The sequence below is a fragment of the Akanthomyces muscarius genome, chromosome 3 (assembly GCF_028009165.1).
Source record: "Akanthomyces muscarius strain Ve6 chromosome 3, whole genome shotgun sequence".
Classification (NCBI taxonomy): Eukaryota; Fungi; Ascomycota; class Sordariomycetes; order Hypocreales; family Cordycipitaceae; genus Akanthomyces; species Akanthomyces muscarius.
Window position 1 is genome coordinate 1,653,858 of NC_079243.1, and position 21,190 is coordinate 1,675,047.

General features: G+C 53.0%; 6 protein-coding genes across 7 annotated transcripts; 4 read left to right on the plus strand and 2 right to left on the minus strand.

Moving 5' to 3' along the window:
* Positions 1-471: 471 nt before the first annotated feature.
* LMH87_001859 (uncharacterized protein) lies at positions 472-6,026 on the plus strand (the record flags this gene model as incomplete). Its single annotated transcript, XM_056193207.1, has 9 exons — positions 472-572; positions 707-1,562; positions 1,615-2,325; positions 3,202-3,287; positions 3,338-3,670; positions 3,733-4,344; positions 4,398-5,364; positions 5,449-5,748; positions 5,817-6,026. 9 exons carry the CDS (start codon positions 472-474, stop codon positions 6,024-6,026), a joined length of 4,176 nt encoding a protein of 1,391 aa, XP_056050268.1.
* A 1,013-nt stretch (positions 6,027-7,039) lies between these two features.
* Positions 7,040-8,231, plus strand: LMH87_001860 (uncharacterized protein; the record flags this gene model as incomplete). The annotated part of the gene is made up of 3 exons (XM_056193208.1): positions 7,040-7,584; positions 7,655-8,126; positions 8,178-8,231. The coding sequence occupies 3 exons, from the start codon at positions 7,040-7,042 to the stop codon at positions 8,229-8,231; spliced, it is 1,071 nt and encodes a 356-aa protein (XP_056050269.1).
* Positions 8,232-9,014: 783 nt separating this feature from the next.
* Positions 9,015-10,721, minus strand: LMH87_001861 (uncharacterized protein; the record flags this gene model as incomplete). Of its 2 annotated transcripts, none has more annotated exons than XM_056193209.1 (1): positions 9,015-10,721. In XM_056193209.1, one exon carries the CDS (start codon positions 10,719-10,721, stop codon positions 9,015-9,017), a length of 1,707 nt encoding a protein of 568 aa, XP_056050271.1. The 2 variants fall into 2 exon arrangements, with proteins under 2 accessions (XP_056050271.1, XP_056050270.1); XM_056193210.1 differs by having other exon boundaries at positions 9,015-10,508.
* A 3,985-nt stretch (positions 10,722-14,706) lies between these two features.
* LMH87_001862 (uncharacterized protein) lies at positions 14,707-15,055 on the minus strand (the record flags this gene model as incomplete). The annotated part of the gene is made up of 3 exons (XM_056193211.1): positions 14,707-14,831; positions 14,890-14,897; positions 14,970-15,055. The coding sequence occupies 3 exons, from the start codon at positions 15,053-15,055 to the stop codon at positions 14,707-14,709; spliced, it is 219 nt and encodes a 72-aa protein (XP_056050272.1).
* A 2,878-nt stretch (positions 15,056-17,933) lies between these two features.
* On the plus strand, positions 17,934-19,132 carry LMH87_001863 (uncharacterized protein; the record flags this gene model as incomplete). The annotated part of the gene is made up of 4 exons (XM_056193213.1): positions 17,934-18,126; positions 18,208-18,312; positions 18,375-18,782; positions 18,834-19,132. 4 exons carry the CDS (start codon positions 17,934-17,936, stop codon positions 19,130-19,132), a joined length of 1,005 nt encoding a protein of 334 aa, XP_056050273.1.
* Positions 19,133-20,225: 1,093 nt separating this feature from the next.
* On the plus strand, positions 20,226-20,554 carry LMH87_001864 (uncharacterized protein; the record flags this gene model as incomplete). The annotated part of the gene is made up of 2 exons (XM_056193214.1): positions 20,226-20,313; positions 20,373-20,554. 2 exons carry the CDS (start codon positions 20,226-20,228, stop codon positions 20,552-20,554), a joined length of 270 nt encoding a protein of 89 aa, XP_056050274.1.
* Positions 20,555-21,190: the final 636 nt, after the last annotated feature.

Sequence of the window (21,190 nt, forward strand, 5' to 3'; positions counted from 1 at the left end):
CGGTGCTGCCCGCAGACGTTGAAACTTGTCCCACATGCTTTTGTGTCTCGGCTCTGTTACTCTCCGGCAGCCTTGTGCAGCTACCTGCAGCTGGGTCGGCGCCCACAACACCTTACTGGCCTTCGTTCCCACGTTCCCTAGCCGTAGCCAACAAGAACGTGCATATAGCCGCCGAGTAAGCTCAACCCCTGAGACGTGCATACGCCTGTGGCAAGCCACATTCCTTCAATGAATGTTGCTGGATGAAGATGACGGCTGCCGTATTTGGAAGTAAAGATTCAATTTCCATTGGCCTGGCTACGTGTGAGTTCTCTACCGCAATATCATCGAAAACATACCACTTCTGAGAATATTCTACTCGACTTCAACGGAGAACTGCGCGGTAGCCTTTGATGCGCCATCTCGAATCGTCTTCGTGCTTCTGAAGGTTTCTGACGCGCTCAATCGTGACTGGATAATTCAACGTTGAACATGGCCAGCCAAATAAGCAAAACTCAGGCGAAGCACGTCGTGCAGGGGCTTGCAGAGCAATGGGGTTTCCTGGACAAGGACATGATGGATGACATCGAGCGGTTCAACGAGGATTACCGTCGCAAAATCGACAAGAGCTTCCTTTCGCTGGAAACTGCGGCTGCGCATTCCGTCAAAACGGACTTTTATTCTCCTCACGACACCTACGGACTGCAGAGCTAACTATAAGCTTTAGACTAGCGAAAGAACTGTACAGCAGTAATGCGCGCTTCATCTTTGAGCTCCTTCAAAACGCGGACGATAACAAGTTCTCCGAGGCGAAAAAGGCGGGCACAGTGCCTCGCATCACTTTTAAAGTATACGATTCCCACCTTGTTGTGGAATGCAACGAAGACGGCTTTACGGAGAGGGACTTGACGGCGATTTGTCATGTCGGTCAAAGTACCAAATCTAGTGACTACGGATACATTGGCGCGAAGGGAATCGGGTTCAAGTCAGTTTTTATCGTGGCTACCGAGGTTTATATCCAGTCCGGAAACTTCTCTTTCAAGTTTGAGAACAAGAAAGACGACCCAGGACTTGGCATGGTCCGGCCGATTTGGGTTGACTCAAGCGAAACGCTGGCTGCGCCCCTTACGCGTATGACACTTTGCTTGCGCGACGACGAGCCGGGCTCGGGCGATCTGCGAAGCCACGTAGTCAGCCAGCTGGATACTTTGCAAGAATCTTGTTTATTATTCCTGAAAAAGCTACAGTGCATCAGGACCGAACATTACAAAGACGGCCGTCTGTTGAGGAGCACAGAACTCAAGAAGGCCGTCATTGACGATTTTCGTATTCGCGTAAATCGCTCCTCTGTCTCTGATAAGCAGGAGGCGATCAAATCCCAACTGTACCACGTCACCAAGTTGAAGGCCCATGATTTGCCGTGGAGCCAGGGTCGCAGCTCTCCAACGTCGGAGAATGCCAGAGCCAACGCCTCAAGTGCCGAGGTTATTTTGGCGTTCCCTCTGACAGAGGAATTTGCTCCGCTGTGCGCAGATAGACAGCATCTCTTTGCTTTCCTGCCTCTCGGTGAACACGGCTACAAGGTGAGTAAACGGTTTTTCTTTCTGAACGCTAGTGAATACTAACACGTCGGAGTTCATTATTCATTCCGACTTTGATACTAAAGTCGACCGTGAAGGGATCGTCATTACATCTAAGCGCAACCATGCACTTCGGAAATGGATCGCAGCAGCCTTTGTTAGCGCCATCGTTGAGTTCTGCGATCATCCAACTCTATGCTACCAGTGGCCTCTGTTCCTACCAGATTTGGAGGAAACAAAATGGGACAGCTTTTGGGTGGGCTTGAATTCTGAAATTCGACAGCAATTGAGCGAAGCCGAGGTTCTGAGGTCGCGCACAAAACGCCAGCCCCGACGCATCAGAGATATTCGGCGCCTTCCCGAGGATGAACAGCTCGATGGCGAACCGCTGTTCACCGACGATGAGAAGGATATGTTTATCTCTCCAAGATATCAGCTTACGACGTTAAACATCTTAATGGATTACGGGCTCACTTTTCTGAATCTCAATGAGTTCTTTGACTTCGTCGAGAAAGATTTGAACAGTCCAGAGCCGCGTCTACACGGCCATTCAACTGAGGCGTGGCAATCTGCTGTTGCCAAGCTCTTTTGCTCATGGTTGGACCAAAAGCTTGCCATTGCGCAGCGACTCAAATCACTTTCATTGATACCTTTGGCTAAGAGGACTTGGACCAGCGCAAACACATCGACTGTCTACTTTCCAACAACCAAGGGTTACACTATCCCGCACTGCCTTGATCTCGACATTCTGGATCCTGATGCAATGGTCAATCCCTATCGGCGAGCGTTATTCGTTCAGCTCGGCATATCTCATCTGCTTCCAGGTGATGTCCAGTCGTCGATTACTCGAGCTTTTCGTGGAAGCATAAACCACGCGAACATCCGTGAATGTTTCCACTTTCTGTACTACACGCATTTGGACACATCGTCGGTCATCCGCCCTTCCCAGTTGAGTATTGTTACAAATAGCAACCGGTGGACTTCCGTGACAACGAATGACATTTATTTGCATTCTTCCACGGACCCTTACAGCGCCAAGGTACTTCTAGCTGCATCGGACTCCGCGCCTGGTCTGGCCGTTGATTTCACCCATCCACTGTATATGATTGATATGCCGAGTCCGCCAACACCCGCGCATCCGACTTGGGAGCGATGGTTGTATGATTTTTTATTGGTGCGAGAGCGGCTGCGTTTGGTTTCACTTGAAACGAATCAATTCTCTAGTGCTCTCGTGTATATATTGGAGCACCGGCCACTGTCTTTTTTGAGCTTGCTTGCGCACTTACAGCATGATGAAGGCAGTCAGCTTTGTTCCAATCGTTTTCTTAGAACGAAAATGCGTGACATAGAGGCCCAGAAGCTTTGCCAAGTTACCTATTCGACCTTGTTGCGGGATACTTGGCTACCGCTCCAGAGTCTCAGGCAGCGAGCGAAATACTATCTTGACGATTTCGTCGCAGGCTCTGGTGAAGGCTTCCCTTTTCTGAAGATTGACCTTTCGGAAACTGCAGGCCAAGTAGACTCAAAATGGCAGTTTCTATATCGACATTTTTCTGTCGGCCACGAAGAAAACTTGGATTTTCTTCTGCATCTTCTGAGTTTCATATGGCGTTTCCGAAGTGACAACATTTCAGTTGCGCAGGCTCAGCGCGTCTACGACCTCTATGTCGCCATAGCGGCAAAACATGCAGCTCAGATAGATTCAGCAAGTACAGCAACAAAACTCAAGTCTGTGAATTTCCTCCTCTGATCAAATACTATACTAACGAGACATGCAGGAATTACTTCTATGAGAAGGCTATTCTTGTGCCGTTGGAAGACCAGACTTGCTTCAAGCATACGAAAGATTGCGTCTGGCAGGGGCCAGCCACGTTGCGTACGAAGCATGCCTTGCGACCGCTATTGTCGAGAACCGTTGGCGACGGGCAGATGGTGTACATTGAACAGCTGTTTCACAAAATTGTAGGTATCCCGTCAACATCTGCTGAGGACATTATTGCAGATTTGGAGTACATAAGAGACAAGGTTGAAAATACCGGGGACAACGATGAGGAGATCACTGAGCTTTACAAATACCTTGACAGGGCACGGTTTTCGGCACCGAAGCTGAGGCGAGTATTTCGATTTCACATATCTCTTTTTGAAGTATATAGTCTGACCATGAGCGTCACAGATCCATTCTCACTCAGAAGCCTCTTATTATGGTGATTTCTCACGGCGAACGTGGTTGGTACAAGTTGTCGGATACTCTCTGGTCCAGCTCAGCAGCCATTCGTGGCAAAGTAACACTCGACACCCAATATGAGGAGCTCGAGGGATTCTTTGTCTCTAAGCTTGGAGTAAGATCACTGACGCTAGAGATGGTGTACGACGAGTTGAAGCAGGAGCCGCAAACAAATTCCGTCGAGGACGTTAACGTGGCGATGCTCGCACTGAGCGATTTCCTTCGACGTGAGCGCACACGGCTTGATCCCAGTCCTCTGCTAAGAGCAAAGATCTTTCCCGTTAAGTATGGCAATAGCGAGCCAGTCCTACGTTCTGCTAGTGCCGATTTCGCAATTTCTGACCGTGCGCATTTACGTGAGCATTTCTGGGGCAGAGTCGCAATGTTGAGCTTTGATTTGGAGGATATTCACAAACTACGGCCGTTCTTCGCTTGGACTGAACTTGAGGGGCGATTCCTGTCTAACAGCGTCAAGGACATTACATCTGTCCTACCGAATTCGGGCAAGCCTATCAGCGCAGCCGGCCGCGATCTCCGCCGGAAAGCCTACTTCATACTTCGGTTCGTCCTGAGCATATCATACGGCTTTTTCGTTCCTTCTGACACTTTCCCAGAGTTGCAGCGACATGTGGTAGCCCAAAGTATCATGACAGCTACTCGGAGCTGTACCAGCTTCTTCGTGATGCAGAAACAATAGAAACAGATGGCATACACACTAGCTTGCAGCTGTCGCAAAATGGCGAAGCGGTATCGATTGAAGATTCATCCCCGAACGTGTTCATTGATCATGAACCACCGCATTTCAAGGTGTACGTGCCGAAACAAAAGAAAGCCCAGACTGTGGCCTTTTCCTCGGTGCTGCCTCGGAAGCTCCTGTGGTGGCTCATGGAATACCCCGAAGGACACATAGAGGATCATACCGACACTGCAGCCATCAATGCGTTGAGTCTCGTATTTGCGTGCGATGTACAGGCTCTCGACGATATTTTGGATCGACAAAGCATCCTCAGGATAGAGGTGGATAACGTGGACCATCTAGAGTCTGAGGCTGAAGAGGATGAAGAAGAAGAGGCGGCCGACACTGGGGATGCTATCCGTCACTCTGTCTCCAATAATGCGCGAACCGAGACTGAAACGCTCGCGGAGGTGTTTGCCCAAAGCCACATGGCGCGAGACCGGAGCAGTCAGTCGTCTGAGCCGACCATCAGGCCGTACACGCCTCAATCCTCCACCTACAGCATTGCCAGTCCAACAGGGTCAACCGCAACAGCACAGCCTTCATACACGCCTGCCGCTCTGCCGCTATCCTCATCGATGGGACTAACCCTGTCCACACCGGTGGCCGCCGGCGTGGACGATGGTCAATATCGCACAATTCTGGAGCGAGTTGTCGACTCCGCACGGTCAGCATCGTTCCCATCGAGAGGCGCTTTTAACCTGGACAGCCTGCGCAACGCCCTCTTTGTCGAACTGGGCGGTCATGTACCGTACAGCTTCAACGGCATCGACGTCAGTGCGGGGCTACGATCAGATACCCAGCTCGAGCGTGACAAAAAGGTCGGAGCGGCTGGCGAGCTTTACGTGAGCAAACCCCTTAACACTTTATACATTCAAAACTTCAAAAAAAAAAAAAAAAAAAGAAAAGAGCACTAACATCCATCCGAGATCTACGAGCTCCTTTCAAGGCTTCGGCTGTCAGGCTGGGGCCTCGGCAACTGGCAAAGCACAATTCGTACGTATGTGCGAGCTCATCCGGAGTACGTGGACCTTGAGCGCTGGGGCCTGAGGGAGACAGCAGACTTTGTATATGACGACTCGGCGGGCGACTTTACTAGCGTGCTGATTGACGCTGGTTACCTTTCGGAAGACTGGCGCAGCGCTCGCCCGAAGTACTACATCGAGGTCAAGACGACCACGAGCCATCGCAGTACTCCATTTTACATGAGCAGCCATCAGTATGACTTGGTTTGTTTTCCCTCCCTGCCTCTATCGTTTTCTAGCTTCATTTGGCATGCTGACAGCATTAATTGTAGATGCAGAGCAAACACCTTAGCCAAGACCGATCGGAGGTATACATGATTCTCCGCGTCTTTGGTCTGAGCGGAGCGCTGGGGATGTGCGCGTATCTTGACCCGGAAGAATTGCGCCAAAACGGGGGACTTTTATTCAACGCGCTGACATGGTCGGTTGTGCCTCGCGGCATGACAACGGACAGTACTCCGCACCTTCATGAGTGCTCCTAGCTTCAGTGACAGCATATTAGAATTACACTCGGCTTTGAAGAACTCTTTAGCGCGGCTTCACGAAAGCTTGGAAGTCTCCGACTTACAGGAGAAGCGAAAACCCAAGGCCTTAGCCTATGTGCAGGCTAGCCAGTTGTTGATTAGTGTGCGTTGATTGAGGCATTGCCGTTAGCGTCAAGTCACGACGCGAGTATCGTCGTAAGCATGAGTTTTAACAATGCGGACTTCAAGCGGATACCACTGCAGGGAACACGTCAAGCTACAGGGACGCGCGCTGCGGTATCTTTACTATCAGTTCCGTAGAAAAGGGTAGAGGGAGATAGAAGCCAGTAGAGACTGAAATTCAAGCTGAAGCTGAAGTTGCGATGGAGAACAATTGACCACTGAGATTGTGAAGAAGGTACTGTAATTAGGTGCTTCAGGTCATGGTGGCCGGCGGTGACAGCGCTGTACCGCGAATCAGAAAACGGAAGCCGGGACAGCTACGCACTAATTACACGCTATACGGACACAGAGCTACTCATCAGATGCTAGAATGCCAACTTAGAAAGGAAAAAAATGCTATCATAAATTCCATAATTATTGCGTCACACTTTAATGGGCGCCTGCTATGTCTAGCGACCTGCCCTACGCCAGGCAGCGCGCTCTTGCATGGCTGCTCTCAGACGCTTCGCCCAATCACCAGACTGCCACACCCCGCCACTATCGGCGCTTGACCTCCCCCACCTCCCCCCCACCATGTGACGAGCTTCAACCATAAACGTCGTCATTAGTAACACTCAACTCTAGGTCATTCCGACACTGTCATCCGACTTGGAAGCAAGTCTCTCCATCTTGCTGCCTGTTTATCTTCTTTACCCGATAGTCCCGAGCCGCTGCCTGGACCCTGCATCTGCAACAAACATCGAGATTCCAACACACCGTTACCGATCCTAGCCCAACAGCCCCGACCAGCAACAACGACCAATAGATACGACCGAAAACATCATCAGGAGGCTTCTTTTGCAGCAAACATGAACTATATTTACTCGACCGTCAATACCCTGCGCGACAGGTACACGCCCGTCTCGCACACGTCGACGTTTCGCCAGACCGGCCAGATCACGCCCGAGGAGTTTGTCGCCGCGGGCGACTACCTCGTCTACAAGTTCCCGACATGGGCGTGGGGCGACGCCGATGACGAGAGCCGCCGCGTGAGCTACCTGCCCGCCGGTAAGCAATATCTCGTCACCCGCAACGTGCCGTGCGACCGCCGCCTGAATGACGACTTTGCCGGCGACGCGGGCCACGAGGAGTCGGTCGTCCACGACGGCTTCAGCAAGGCCGGTGGCGCTGCTGCGGGCGACGCCGCCGCGGGTGACAACGACGAGGATGGCTGGCTGAGGACGGGCGGGCTCGCGAGCTCGCAGCCGCTCAAGGCCAGGGACGTCCGCACGGTGGACGACGCGGGCAATGTCGGCGTGGCGGATGACGAGGAGGAGGATGACATTCCGGACATGGAGGACGAGGATGATGACGAGGCTATCATCCGCGACGCCGGCGCCGGCGCCCAAAAAAGGTGCGACAGATCCCTGCCCTTTTTGTGAAGACGCTATACAATGGAGTTAGCTAACCGATACCTGTGCCAGCGGCCGACGCACATATACCCTCTACATCATGTACACGCCCTACTACCGCACGCCGCGCCTCTACCTCTCCGGCTACCAGACCAACGGCCAGCCCCTCCCGCCGCACGACATGATGGACGACATTGTCGGCGACTACAAGGACAAGACGGTCACGCTCGAGGACTTTCCCTTTTTCGCCAACAACATCAAGATGGCGTCGGTGCACCCGTGCAAGCACGCCTCCGTCATGAAGACGCTGCTGGACCGCGCCGACGCGGCCCTGCGCATCCGCCGCGACAAGCTCGCCAGGGGGCAGGGAGTCAAAGCGCCGGCAGGGATGGAGGGCCTGGTGGATGAGATTGGCAAGCTCGACGTCAAGGGTGCCCAGGAGGCGGCCGACAAGGACGAGTGGGAGGAGGTGCAGGAGACGGAGGCGGTGGACGAGAATGAGGTGGCGATTCGCGTGGACCAGTATCTGGTTGTATTCCTCAAGGTACGCTTTTCTCCCTTGTTTTCTTGACGACGTGGGTACTAATGGAAGCAGTTCATGGCCAGCGTCACGCCAGGCATCGAGCACGACTTTACCATGGGAGTATAAAGTAGGCGGATATACCCTAAAAAAACGACGTTATGACAGCTTTCCCGTTTTGGATGATACAGTATCTGCAGACACGAAGAAAAACATAAAACAAGAGATACTTTTCTTCCGTGTCCCGCGCGGCGTTTTTCTTTCATGGAGGGACTCTGGGTGTTTTTTTTTTTTTTTTTTTTTTGAATCAGGACAGCCAAGCAGAAATAAATTCGACATGCACATACAAAACTTGTCCCCAATCATTGTGCAGTATAAAATACGTATCAATAAAGCCAGAGTCAAAGAGAAGGAGAGAACATGTGTCTATCAAACTGGTCTAATCGAGGCATGTACCCAAGACACACCCTTCGCAGCAAAGGGGATATACATATCGAGCCCATCAAGGCTTACAAAGAAAATCTATACCAAACAGAAAGAGCTGTATATACAACCTGCTATCCCCAGAAAAAGAAAAAAGAAAACCAATGTGTCTATATAGAAGGAAAAAAAGTCCCAAGAAAAAAAAAAGGCTCGCTCAAGTTGTGCTACCCAATGATAATTTTCGCCACTCTAAAGAAGATGTAAAATAAGAAAACGGGTATGGTGTATATGTGTTGTGTTTGGGTAAGGGGGTATATGAACAGTCATTTAGGTTCCCTGAATTCCGTAATGCAATAGCCACAAGAGGACAAAAGAAAGAAAAAGAAAACAGGTATCGTGTAGACGTGAAATAGTGTAGGTTATTGTTGGCACAGGTGAACAAGGTCACATCGGAAAAGTCTTGGCCCGTCTCGTCGAAGAACGAGCATGCTATGCCACGCCAAACGGAGCGCCAAAGTTGGTTGTCGTGCGCATCTTCAAGGGAACGTCGGCCTCGACAGGCTTGGTCGCGGCGTCGAGCTCATCAGACGCGCTGCCGTTGGTCTTTGGCTTGTCGTCGTCGTCTGCGAGTTGCGACTTGATGACGGTCGGTAGCGCTTCCTCTTTACTGTGGCTGATGCCTTCCAGCTTCTGATTGACGCGGGCCCAGAAAATCTCGTCTTGCGCGGGGATGTTCTTGACCATCAGAGGGCCTTTGAGAGGGACGTCGTCCTTGGGCTCCAGGCGCGGCTCCAGCTGCGTCTCGTCGACGTCATCGATTAGCGCGTCTGGTAGCTTGTCCTCCTCTGGTGCAACGTCGACGTGCTCTGGTTCTGGGACGGGCTGGGTCGGCGGCTCTTCGTCGTCTTGTTCGACCGGTTTGTTTAGTGCCGTCGGCGTCGTCGCCTCGCTTTGACCAGCCGTCATGCTGCCGTCGAGCGTCGTCATGGTGGGGAAAAGAGACAGCGAGTGGTTGGGCGTGTGTCCCGCGTGCATGGTTCTGCGGCGCATCTCGCCGGCTGCGAGTGCTTGCATCGTCTGCGCTTTGGACGAGGATCGACGAGTGAGGCCGACGCCTGCCTGCTCCGAGGAGCTCTGGTCGGTGGGTGGTGACGTGGCGGGCGAGGACTTGACAGAGGACTGGGTAAAGGTGTCGCGGACGGCGTTGGCCTTGATGAATATGCCGTCCAGTTTCGGGTCGATCTCGTGGACGTCGATGAGCGGGATGGGGACGTCGCTAGTCTTCTTGCGGAAAGCAAGAAAGTCCCGTGCAGACGACGTCTCGGGTTGGGTGCGCGGGTCGAGGGGCATGGATGCAAGCTGCTCAGGATTCCCCGTCGGAGAGGCACGCGATCCGTTGCTGCTGAGAAAGTGTGGTCGCCGCGCAGCACCCTCCAGGCCAGGTGGCAGCGAGTGGGCGTGCAGCTTGGCACCGGCGGAGGGCGAGACCAAGCCGCTCCATTGACTGCCAGGTGAGGTCACCGACCGCAGGCCAGCATTTTCGCTCTCGAGATGCTGGACACGGTCGCGCAGCGCGTGCACCTCGCGATGCATGGCGGCCTTTTCATTGAGCCATGATTCGCGCATGTCCTCCATAATGGTGCGCTCCTCCTGGTAGACTTCCTCGGCCCGTTTCCGATTCGCCTCGAGGTATTTGCGTTCGGCCTCCCAGGCCTCGCGGATCAGCGAGTTTTGCTGCGCGAGGCGCTGCACGAGATGCAGCGAGGTTTGCTGCGGCGCGGCGGCGTCTGCAGAGGCCGAGCGGGAGAGCGACGTGGCGACAGCCAGGCTAGGCGAGAGAGCATCGCGGCCCAGACTGCCGGCAGGAGGAGGCAGCATTGAGGGCCGGGGTGCCCTGGCGATGCCAATATCGGTGGGCGAGAGGCTGCTGTCGCGACGGAAGGAGGGATTGAGAGAGGAGGAGGAGGAAGAGGCAAGGGGCATGTGAGAGGACGTATAGTTGAAGTGTGGCGCGGAGGGAGCAGCGAAGCGGGGGGCTGCGGCGGCGCCCGTGGAGTGCGTGTGGTATTCGTAGATGGGTTGCAGGTCGTAGGGGATGGAGGGCTCGGCTTGGCTGCGGGAGGGTGAAGCTCCGAGCAGGTCATCACGGTCGAAGCCTCCAGAGGGGAGGAAGGCGTTGGAGTGTTGCCTCGTCATGGTGATGGGCGGCGTTGCGAGTGTACCGCTCTCATGGCGCGACTAAACGGCAGTGGTGAGTCGTAGCGACTCGAGAGAGGGAGGCGTGCTTTCCTCAAGAAATGCAAGACCTGGTGTCGAATTCTCCAATTACGGTGGCACTGAGAGAGAAGGAGGCGGACTGGCGTTGGGTTGCAGCAAGCGTGCAGGGTCGTCGGGCCGGGTTACTGCAGGGTCTCGTGGCAAAGGGCGGAGAGAGGGCAGAGTCGCAAAGTCGCTGCGCCAGCCAAGACTAGGGTCCAGGGCCAGAGAGGAGGAGGGTGGAGATGCTACACTGGCGATGAATGGTCGTCTGCGCGCGGGCTGGGGCTTGGGTGGTTGACGGGCGGAGATGCGTGCGTTGTTGATTTGCAAGGGTGGCCTGAATATTGTGTCGGTGGCCGCTGAGCCAGGGTCTGCCCGCGGACGGGACGGGTTGTCGATGCGCGTGAGACAGATGAAAAAATGGCCGTCCGGTTTGCAAGAATCAGGCGGCGGGCAGCAGCAGGTCGGGCACGATGCGTGGCGTTGGTTGGTTGGTTCGCGGCGCAAAAAGAGGATATCGCGGGAATATGTGGTATCGTATGTGTGTGATGGTTTGCAGGCAAGAATAAAGGAGACAAGCAGCTTGCACCAAACCAGGTCGAGAGACGGACGACAAGAGGCACGCGAGATGGAGGGTTGCGTGAGCTGCCAAGCTGCCAGCGCTCGCGCTCGTGGATGGGCGGGGACAATTTGGTTTAGCGGTCTCTGCAGCGGTCTCTAGCGGTAATTGCGATTTCTTTAGTGGTCGACGCGCTGGAGGCGTCGCTGCAAGAGTGGGCTCCAGTGGATGCGGTCCCTGAAAGTACCCTGAGGTAGGACGCGTGATCGGCGCGCCGTTGTTTCTGCAGCATTTTGTTTTCTCCTTCGACTTTACTAAGATGCCAAACTCCAGACGCTGTGAAACTGTCGTCTAAGCTGCTTTCCCTTCATGCAAAACTGCATCCTGCGGGCTGATGTTGCTGCTTTGCACGACACGGCAGGTACCAACACATGCCTGCAAGGATGCCGCTGTGTTAAACTTAGTGTATGCGACTAATCGACACCGCGGCCTCGGCCCGTCCTCGTGATACAGTAGGGGGAAGAAAGCAAAGAGTACCTAACAAGACACGTTTCTCACACACAAAGAAAGGCAAGCAAAAGAAGGAGAAGACGCAAAGAAGAAAGAGGCTCAGCAGCAAATCTGCCACTGCGCTACCTTTGCGTTGTACGACTTGATGCATCGGATGCCCGGGGAAAGGCGCCCGGGGCGTCCTCAGACACCCAATCCTGTGCCTTAGCATGACAGCCTCTATGAACATGATTCGACACTTGTGTGCTGAACCCTGCACGAGACCTAGGTAGGCAAGGAAGCTTCTAGGACAGGCAGGTGAATATATCTGGATAGCAAATAAAGTACTCAAGCCCAAGGACGCACAACCCCTGGCGCGAAGCTATTGAATAATAATAACTGCTTGGCGGTGTGTGTGATTTGGAGAAGAAGAAGAAAAATCGGCGGATATCGACGGGATGTCACGGCTACTGTCTCTCGCGAAAGGTCTCTCTTTTCCCTGCCGGTCGTGTCTCATGTAATTAGGTCGTCGACAAATGTTTGGCGCGCCCGCTCAGACAGTTTGATTCAAAAAGACTTCGGCTGTCGGCGTCTGGCATCTTTCACATGTCGCAAAATCAACACCACACATGGCCGGACACTGACTGCCTGCCTACAGGAACAAACTCTCTGGTTCGGCGCTATTTCTCTCGGCCTTGCGATCGAGCTATCGGAATGACGCGTAGAAAATCATAGCCCACTTCAGCCGATTCGCTAGCTGTCGATAAGGGCAAAGGCACAGCCAAAGGAAAAAAAACGCGCAAGAAAATGGAGCGTTGATAAAAACCCCGTCGAAACGTGTTGGAACCCCAATCGCCCACACACTGACGACTTAAATGTCGAGCGTGCGTGTCCCTGGATTGATAACTAGGTTAGACGCTCACTCAACCAACCGGCAACAAGTTCCGGTGCGGTGCCTGTCCGCCGTCACACAACTGCCACGTAGACGGGAAAAAGAGCTTCCATCATTATCCTTCCAAAAATAGCATAACTCAACCTTTACCGGGCTCCATTCACGATCCATCCGTAACCAACTACCATCTTGCTTGTCAACGTATTTCAAGTATTGGAAGCCATTGATTGTTCCTGTGCGTGCGCTTGACAAGCATCAACCTGGCAGCATCAGGTCGACGCCCAACTGTGGGCTTCAAGCTACCGGTAGCTTACCGCCATCACACTGCATGCATCTGCAAAACAAGTAAAAAGGAAATAGTGTTGGAAAAATAGACCCCCAGAGATTTCGGCAGCTAGTTTCACGCCCATCTCCCAAAATATTAATCTTTTATTAGTGGTATCCTATGCGGCGGCCGCTTGTAATTGCCCTGTTGCATGATGCAAGTCGATTCGGCTTTTCCGCGGTCCGATGCACACACAAACAAGGTCAAAAAAAACCTTGATCCCAAGTAATAACTCAAATTTCTTATTTACAACTGTAAATTGAAACCTGGACAGAAAAGCAAACGAGGACGGAATAAAAAAGGGTTCGGTAGACATGATCCGAGTCAATCTTCGCATCGGGCGAAACATGCCTCGTGAGTCTCATCCTGAGTCGATCGGATGTCCGGATCGGCCGCCGACATGGCCTTCCAAGTCTGGTAAACAAGTCCGTCTGAGCCTGCCGGGAGAATATACAGACATGAGCACAAGCTGACGCGACTTCAGGTAGCGCTGGAAATATCCAAAAAAAAAAAAAAAAAAAAAAAAAAAAAACCTCTCAAGGCGAAAGGTATCCTCCTTTCTTGTCTCTGACTCGTGTTTCCGCGCGACATCGGCGAGTGTGCCTCCCGATTTCTAACACAACCTCCAAGGCCTCACCGTCCAAGGTGTATGCTTTGTGACATGAATGGCGGAATCTCTCCGTTGTTTGATTGTTGGGGCGACTGTTGCCAATAAATTGTTGACGGCGTTTTGAAATGAGACAACACACGGGGACTGCTTCCTGCAGGCCAATTTGCAAAAAAAAAGTGGTATCACCTTTGCATACAAACTCGACGCAACCATACACCCAGCGACGCAAGATGACTAGAAGCATGCGGCGGGCATCAATCGAGCACCGTGGCCCGCAGAGGGCATCGAACTTCATATGCATGGGCCTCTATACGCCAAAACATGCCATGTCTCACAATAATTGCTCATGGGCCATGGTGCCCTCTTCCCGGACAAGAGTGTCAGGTCTGGTGTAACCAAGGCGGCCACTAGGCAAGTGAATACTGCCACAGTGACACAGGACTGCAATTCACGGCAGATGCTATTTTTTCCCCTTCCCAAATAGGGAGCGAGAAAAGATGGTCCAATCCCGAAACGAGCAAGAGGCATCATTGACCTTGCCTGTCGCCGCTCCAGGGTCGCATTGTGCGTCGAGGCCGTTGAATGCAGAGCTGTCATATGCGCAACCGTCCTTGCGACTCTAGGGCTAGTCAGCCAAGAGTTGCACAGACGCCATCAACGGTCTGCAGTGTGGGTGACGGCATTGACGGGTCTTCCCCGGTCCGTCCTACTGTACGATCAGACGAGCAGCCCAGCCCTGCCTGTCTCTCCAAGCTTGGCTTGCTGATCCCCTTGTCCCCCCTGCCGCCAGAACCATCATTTCCTCTTTTCGCGTCGACAGAACTGACCAGCCGCGAGCATCAGCTCACTGCACCGGGACCTTCGGAGTGCGACCATGGGAAAAGACGGGACAATCCTTGCTCTGCTGAGAGCCGTCACGATGCCACATCGCGCTTCCCAGCTGGTTCGTCACAATGGGCCGTCGTTGGCGTGCTTCTGTCAGATACGCCACTGTACTGGGCTCGGGGGCGCTCCAGTCAAAAAGACTCGAATTCGCAGCTCAGCTCGTTAGCCTGGTCGCAGCCGAGCCACCCCTGCTCTGCCGGCGCCCTCTTCCCCGCTGCTTGATAACAGGTTTTTCTTCTTCGGCAGCGGAGTCTGCCCAGATCCTCCCTGGAAACGGCGATGCAATACTATGTTGACTATTAATATGTAGTTGTAGTTCATGCAGGCAAAAGTCCCGAGGCGTACGGGGTGTGCTGTACCAGTATGGTTTTCGGATAGAAGGGTGGCAGATGCGTTGTTGCGTCTCGGCAAATGCCGCTGACTACCGCAACCCCTTTGTCATAAACGTCGCTTCGTCATAAAACACGTCCAACTCAGAGTGTCGTATAAGAGTATCGAATAAGAGGCACATGCATGAGTGGTGTGGTTACACAGCAGCTCTCCCAGTGGTATGACAGCGCCGAGTCCTCAGCTGCATACAGCACTGCTGGGGGGACCAGACAGTCTCCAGGTAGCGGCAAGTGAGCCACACAAGAACCGTGCCTGGTAGCTGCTCCCTGATTTTGAGAGTTTCGCAAACGCAAACGGTTCGGCTGTACCCCGAGCTGGGAGCACAAGCTGGCCTGCGTGCCTGCCACCCGGCTTTTGACAGCCAAGGTTGGTGCGGCCGCACGATGACGACGATGTGAGGCAAGACACACAAAACTGACATGTCCGAATGTCTGGTAGAGACGACTCAGGAAGCCTGCTGAGAAGCATGCATGGAAGATAGGCAGCCGATTCCAGGTGGTCGCATCACAGTGGCACGAGAAGGCTAAGTTCAGCTGCCGGCGGAACATGACCGCTCTGGGCACCATGGCATAATTGACATTGTCTCAATGATCAGTCAAATTTGTTTGGTGACGACAGTGCAGCTGGCGCGGAAACATGACTAGAGCCAGTGTGCAGTCCGCCGCGCTGCGCAGGGTTAAAACAACGTGCATGGGGGAACCAACAAAGCTGCAGTGCGACTCGAGACCAGGAAACCGGGACAAAAAGCGACCAATTATGGGGAGCGAACGAGTATGCGGAGGAAGTATTTCAAATCTAGCTTAGACCCCGACGATGGTTGCACAGAAGAGTGACCTTACAAGGGTAAGACAACGTCCAGCCAGCGCGTGAGCATTGACAGCCCGGTGGCTTGGCGCGGTCCAGAAGAGCAAATTTGTAAAGGCCATGCAAGCGGGCCACGCAGGCAGGCAGCCGTCGGTCCTTTTTTGAGAGAGTAAATTTCAATGGGGGATCATCCAAAGAGAGTCAACATCCGGTCATGATATGCAGACATCCGATCAGAGGACGACTGTGCGAAGCTGCAAGGGCCTGGATCAAGGCGAGACAGATTTGATGTGGTGGAGGGGTAGACTGTCGAGAGGGTCGGGGGATAAGCCGGGGGTTGTACGGATACGTGCGATGATAATCGTGGTGATGGTGGTGATGCCAGTGGTGGATGTCGTCTTCGCTTGTGATGCAAGCTACTGATAGCCTGCTAACGTTATGTAGGGCACGGCAACTGGCCGAGCCGTTGAAATGATTTGCGGCTTGTGAGATGGCTAGATGGTTAGCCTTGTTGGCAGCTGGCCACTGCCAGCCAAATGGAAAAAAGAGTGTCGACAAGAGATGAATGTGGTGGGTGGTATGCAGCGCCGGCGTTGGTAGTCTGCCCAAGGCGAGGGAGCGAGGAGGAGCAGGAGCAGGAGCAGGACAAAATGAAGCCTCCACAGCGTTGCAGCAAGAGCTCTGTCCGGCTGCCTATTTGGGTGTCGTGCAGACCCTGAGCGGGGAGGGGTTCAGAGGCGTTTAGTTGTGTTTTGGAGCACTTTTCGACACTTTTAGGGGCACTTTTTGGGGGACTCTGGCAGGCCACCCGCTGTAACAGAGGAGCCACAGTGGGTGGGGGTCGCTCTTGCAGGGGACTTGTTGCACCGACAGGCCTGTCGACGGCTGGGCTAGTGGGCAACAGTGGGCTACAGTGGGCCAGTGGACCTTCCCGCTGCTAACTGACACTAGCTCGGCTGGGCTAAACTTCTTTCCGCCTGGCTCTCCGGCCTCACTTCCTGACTCCTCCACACTCGTGCAGCAGCCTCCGTCCACTCAATCACGGCTTCACCAAACACATCCACTCCCACGCCATCATCCTTGCTCTCGTCCGTCGATGCCGCCGTTTCTCGACGCAATGCACAAGCCAAGGGATGGGTGTGATGGATTACCACGCCACCCTCTGTCCGCCACGCATCATCCCCTCATCCAGCACTCTCCTGTTTGATTGCGACGCCTGGACCATGATTTGAATGATGGCAGCCATCCATCATCCATACTTTATCAAGGTTCTGTGCATCTGCCCAAGCCGCATACTTCCAAAACACATTCTACCTGTCATCGTCGCCTCGGCCACTAATCGCCGTTCTGCTCGCATCCCCCCTCGTCGTCGTCCATCACCGTCGACGACGCTTGGTGTCCAAAGTAAAGCAAACAGGGAACAGGGCTATAGCCAATCTTCACCGGCCTGCATACTGCATACGCCACGCAGCACATCCCCAAGAAGTCCGCCAAGGCAGACGACTCGTCGATGCCGCATGTGCAAAGCAACCCACCAGCCCCTTCTATTCAGCTGTCATTTTCCGTCTCTGCAAGCCTAGCCCTGCCAACTTTCGTGCTAGACGCGCAGATGCAACGCAACGCTGCCCAAGGCGACACATAGCTCCAGGCATACTCAACCAGCGACTGAATAGACAAAGAAAAAAGAAGGATCCCTGTCGCTCAACAGACGCTACGCACACACAAAACCCGTTTTTCGGCCACGAAACCAACAAGCACCCATCTTGTGCCACCACACTTCTCTTCCCGCTTCACACCCCCCTTCTTCTCCTCTCAATCGCTCTGGTTCATTTTAGTCTCTTTGTACTACATCTGGATGCTTCCGCGCCTGTGCTACACCAACACTGACCAACTGGGGGGCGAAGTAGGGCCATAGACAAGGAGTAAATCAGCTTTTGCAAACTGCGTCACGCACGGCCAAGCACATGCTGGGCTGGCACCCTGCAGCAACTTCTCACCACATGCCCTCAACATCCATATAAATCTGCAGCTTCCCACCTCAAGATACGATGGCCGACAAGACACTCTAACTCACGAGCCGACCCGTCTACTTACTATCCAGCTAAGGAGCTTTGATCGCCTCTCGTTTTTTCTTCATTGTCTTGAGATTGTCTCTCCGCCCGTACTCTTATACCCATCATACCATCGTGTCGCCCATGACATATCTCTACGAGACGCCAGATCCCACTATACACGGCATTCTGCTTCCGCAACTCGACAACAATCTAGAATTCGACTTTGGGATTTTCTTCATGGACGACATGGACGACGTCAAGGTTCCCGAGACCCTCCGTCACAGGCCCCCGTTGCCTGAAATCCGTGACTATGGACACGGTATCGAGCTGATCGGTAAGATTATTGAGGGCCGAGATGTGCGCAACGAGCATCCTTCTGAGCCCCAGCGTCGCATGGACGAGGCTGTGTTTAAAGTCGGAAGCCCACAGAAACTTGAGCGCAAGCCATTTGCTGCCTTGTATCAAGAATACTGGCAGGATAACATGGACAACGACGTCGATGAGGAATTGGAGTTTTCCAGTAGGTTGACTCAACCAGAGTACCGAGCGGCAGTTGATGCAGTCCAATTCTAACTTACTCAGGCAGTTATCTTTTGTCCCGCGCCCCTGGTCGCCAGGTGAACCTTGCTTGCCACCGCACTCGATGGGTCGTTTACAAGGAAGGCCAGTTCGTTTCCTCCAACGAGAGCGTTGCCCTGCGCAATGCCGGCCAACAAGGCTTGCCTGTTCCGAAAGTCTTTTGTCGGGAAAGGCTCTACGCTGCTGGCGGCGAGGACATTTACAGCATCAAAATGAGCTACATCGCTGGTCAAGCTCTGACCAGGATCTGGGTGACTCTGACCCACGAGGAAAGAATTGACGTATTTACTCAAGTCCGGAACATGCTCCTGCACCTGAGTATCCCAGACAGCGCTCCCAAAGTTATCGGCAGCTGTGATGGTCTGGACATTCGCGACAGTCGACTTGCGAAAACTCACTTTGGTCCTATCTGTAAGACCCAGAAGGACTTCAACAAGTACCTTGTCTCAACTATTTCAGCAGCCCCAGTTACTATACGACGCGATTATCTGCGCAAGCTCAACCAAAAGAGACACCGTGTGGTCTTTTGCCACTGCGACCTGTCTCCCGACAACATCATTGTCAACGAGCACATGCAAGTCATTGGCCTACTCGACTGGGAAGATGCCGGCTATTATCCTGAGTATTGGGAGAACTTCAAGTTTTACTCGCGCCCTGAGATGGTAAATGGGTGGCATGAGTATGGCAAATACATTCTACCCCATATTTTTGACGAGGAGGTCAAGGACTTTATGGAGGTCAGAAAGTATCAGTTGCCCTAAATTTGGTCTACTAGTGTTACCGAATGATGACAAGACGTCCGTGGGCGCATAATCAGTCGTCATCATTCAGTGACCGACAAGTTTGAGGTTCCACGAGTGCGATTTGTCGATGGAGCCAACGATGACTTTGCCTATGGGGTGAAGGCATGGCCACCATGGTGGACGCTCAGAGCCACCAACGTTGATTTGAACATGATAATGGATGATGTTTGCTTTTGGAAATTTTATGGAATACGTTGCTGCTTGGACAAGGGACAAAAGTCTGGAACAAAGTTGCTTGCTTAAAACGAATAATCTGGGAGGCATTGTGGATTTTCTAGAACCTGTTTGGCGCTCATGTACAAAGGTATCAACACGCTCAAATCTCATATGTAGTAGATAGGTGGTCACGAAATGTCTTATACCGCCGATCTCGTCGCCCCTAGTTCACGTCTGCACCCTGCTGATGACGATGTAGGGTAGGGACTCGTGTCTTGATGTCCAACAGTGAAGTTGATTGAGGTAGATTCTCTCATCGAGCAACAACGGCGTCAGTACGCGGCAGCTGAATAAGTAGATTGACCTTTTTCAAATGTATAGTCTCGGTTGAAGTCTTTTGCAGCGCGTCAGATACGCCCACACCATTGCACGTTGTCTTGTCGTGGTAGTGCTTATTCACGCTGGTGATCGACACCGATAATAAGTCAAATCATGAGAATGCGGTAGTTGTTTTTTTATTTTGCCTGCGATTCTGCGATGATTTTAAGCTCGAGTCATATTTCTCCTGTACTAAAGCCCATTTGGTGTAGGAAGACTGTGGCTGCCGAATGAAGATGCGGCGAAGCCGCCAAACCGTCAACGGCAGCAGAATCTTTAGGGAACTCGGATACAACTGAGATGAGTCCTTTAATGCTCAGTGCTTATTCTTCCTGCAGCCCGAAAAAGAAAAGTCCGGGCCGCGAGCCCCAGAATGCGCGCGCTGTCAACATTGACGATTTCTGGCGAGGTACCCTGCAGCCTGAGTAATAAAACGTCAGCCGAGACGGAGGATGCGTTCCAAACCCGAACCGGCAGATTGGCATTTTGACGGCCGGGAAACCGACCCAAGTTTGAAATGGTCTTCTATTCCTTGCCCCTCGAACCTGGCTCCATCTCTGTTGGGGATCGCTGGATGACCATATCCTCCTCCGCCTCCCCCGGATGTGAGATCGCACCACCCCCCTTGCCGATGCGAGCTGTGAGAGTAATCATGATGAGCAAGTGAATGCCTACCGAGCGCTTTATTGCGCCTCAGCTACTCCGTATAGCTATGGACATGTCATGAAGACCAGAGCTTTCACGAATAAGAGCCAGGGACCAAATATGGCCTGCGACGTGTCCCGATCCCGTTTTCCTTCGGGAGAGACTAGCATCTCGTCCCCACGCTCACAGCTTCTACTTTAGGACGTCGGTGAGCAAAAAGGCGTCTCCTTGCGACATGCAGCCGTCGTCGCAACAGCCGAGAAAAAGCCAAGTAACTAGCCCTGCTGGTAACGGATGCTCCGTAGAGTTATTGATTAAGAATGTCTCGGACGATTTATTCCTTGTTCATCAACCCTCTCTCCTTGAACAAAGTGCTCATGCGCCCAATTTCCCGAGCCATCCTAACTAGTACACGGCTTGACGGGACCTGAGCCCTGGTCGGATCCTTTCAAGTTACTAAGCTGCTTAGAACACCGACTAAAAAAAAAAAAACACGAGTACGCCAAGTATGCGGCAGGTAAGAAATTCTTGCCAAGAAAGGCAGAACTATTGGCCAAGGATAAATGCCCCGACAATGACGCGACGAGCAGGAAACAAAATTCAGCCTCGTCTCGCCCCGAGCCGAGATGCCGATGTTGGAGGGTCAGCAGGTGCGCCATTTCGGCACCGACGGCCCAACGTAGTAGATTATCTTGATGCAAAAGACAAGAAACAAAAAGGGCTGCTATCCAGAGTATGTCATTTTTGACAATTTTCGAGGCGTATGCTGTGCAACAATAGATAGGGAATTGCAGACACGGGCGGTGATGGTGGTGTGCTTCGTGCGCTCCCAAGAGC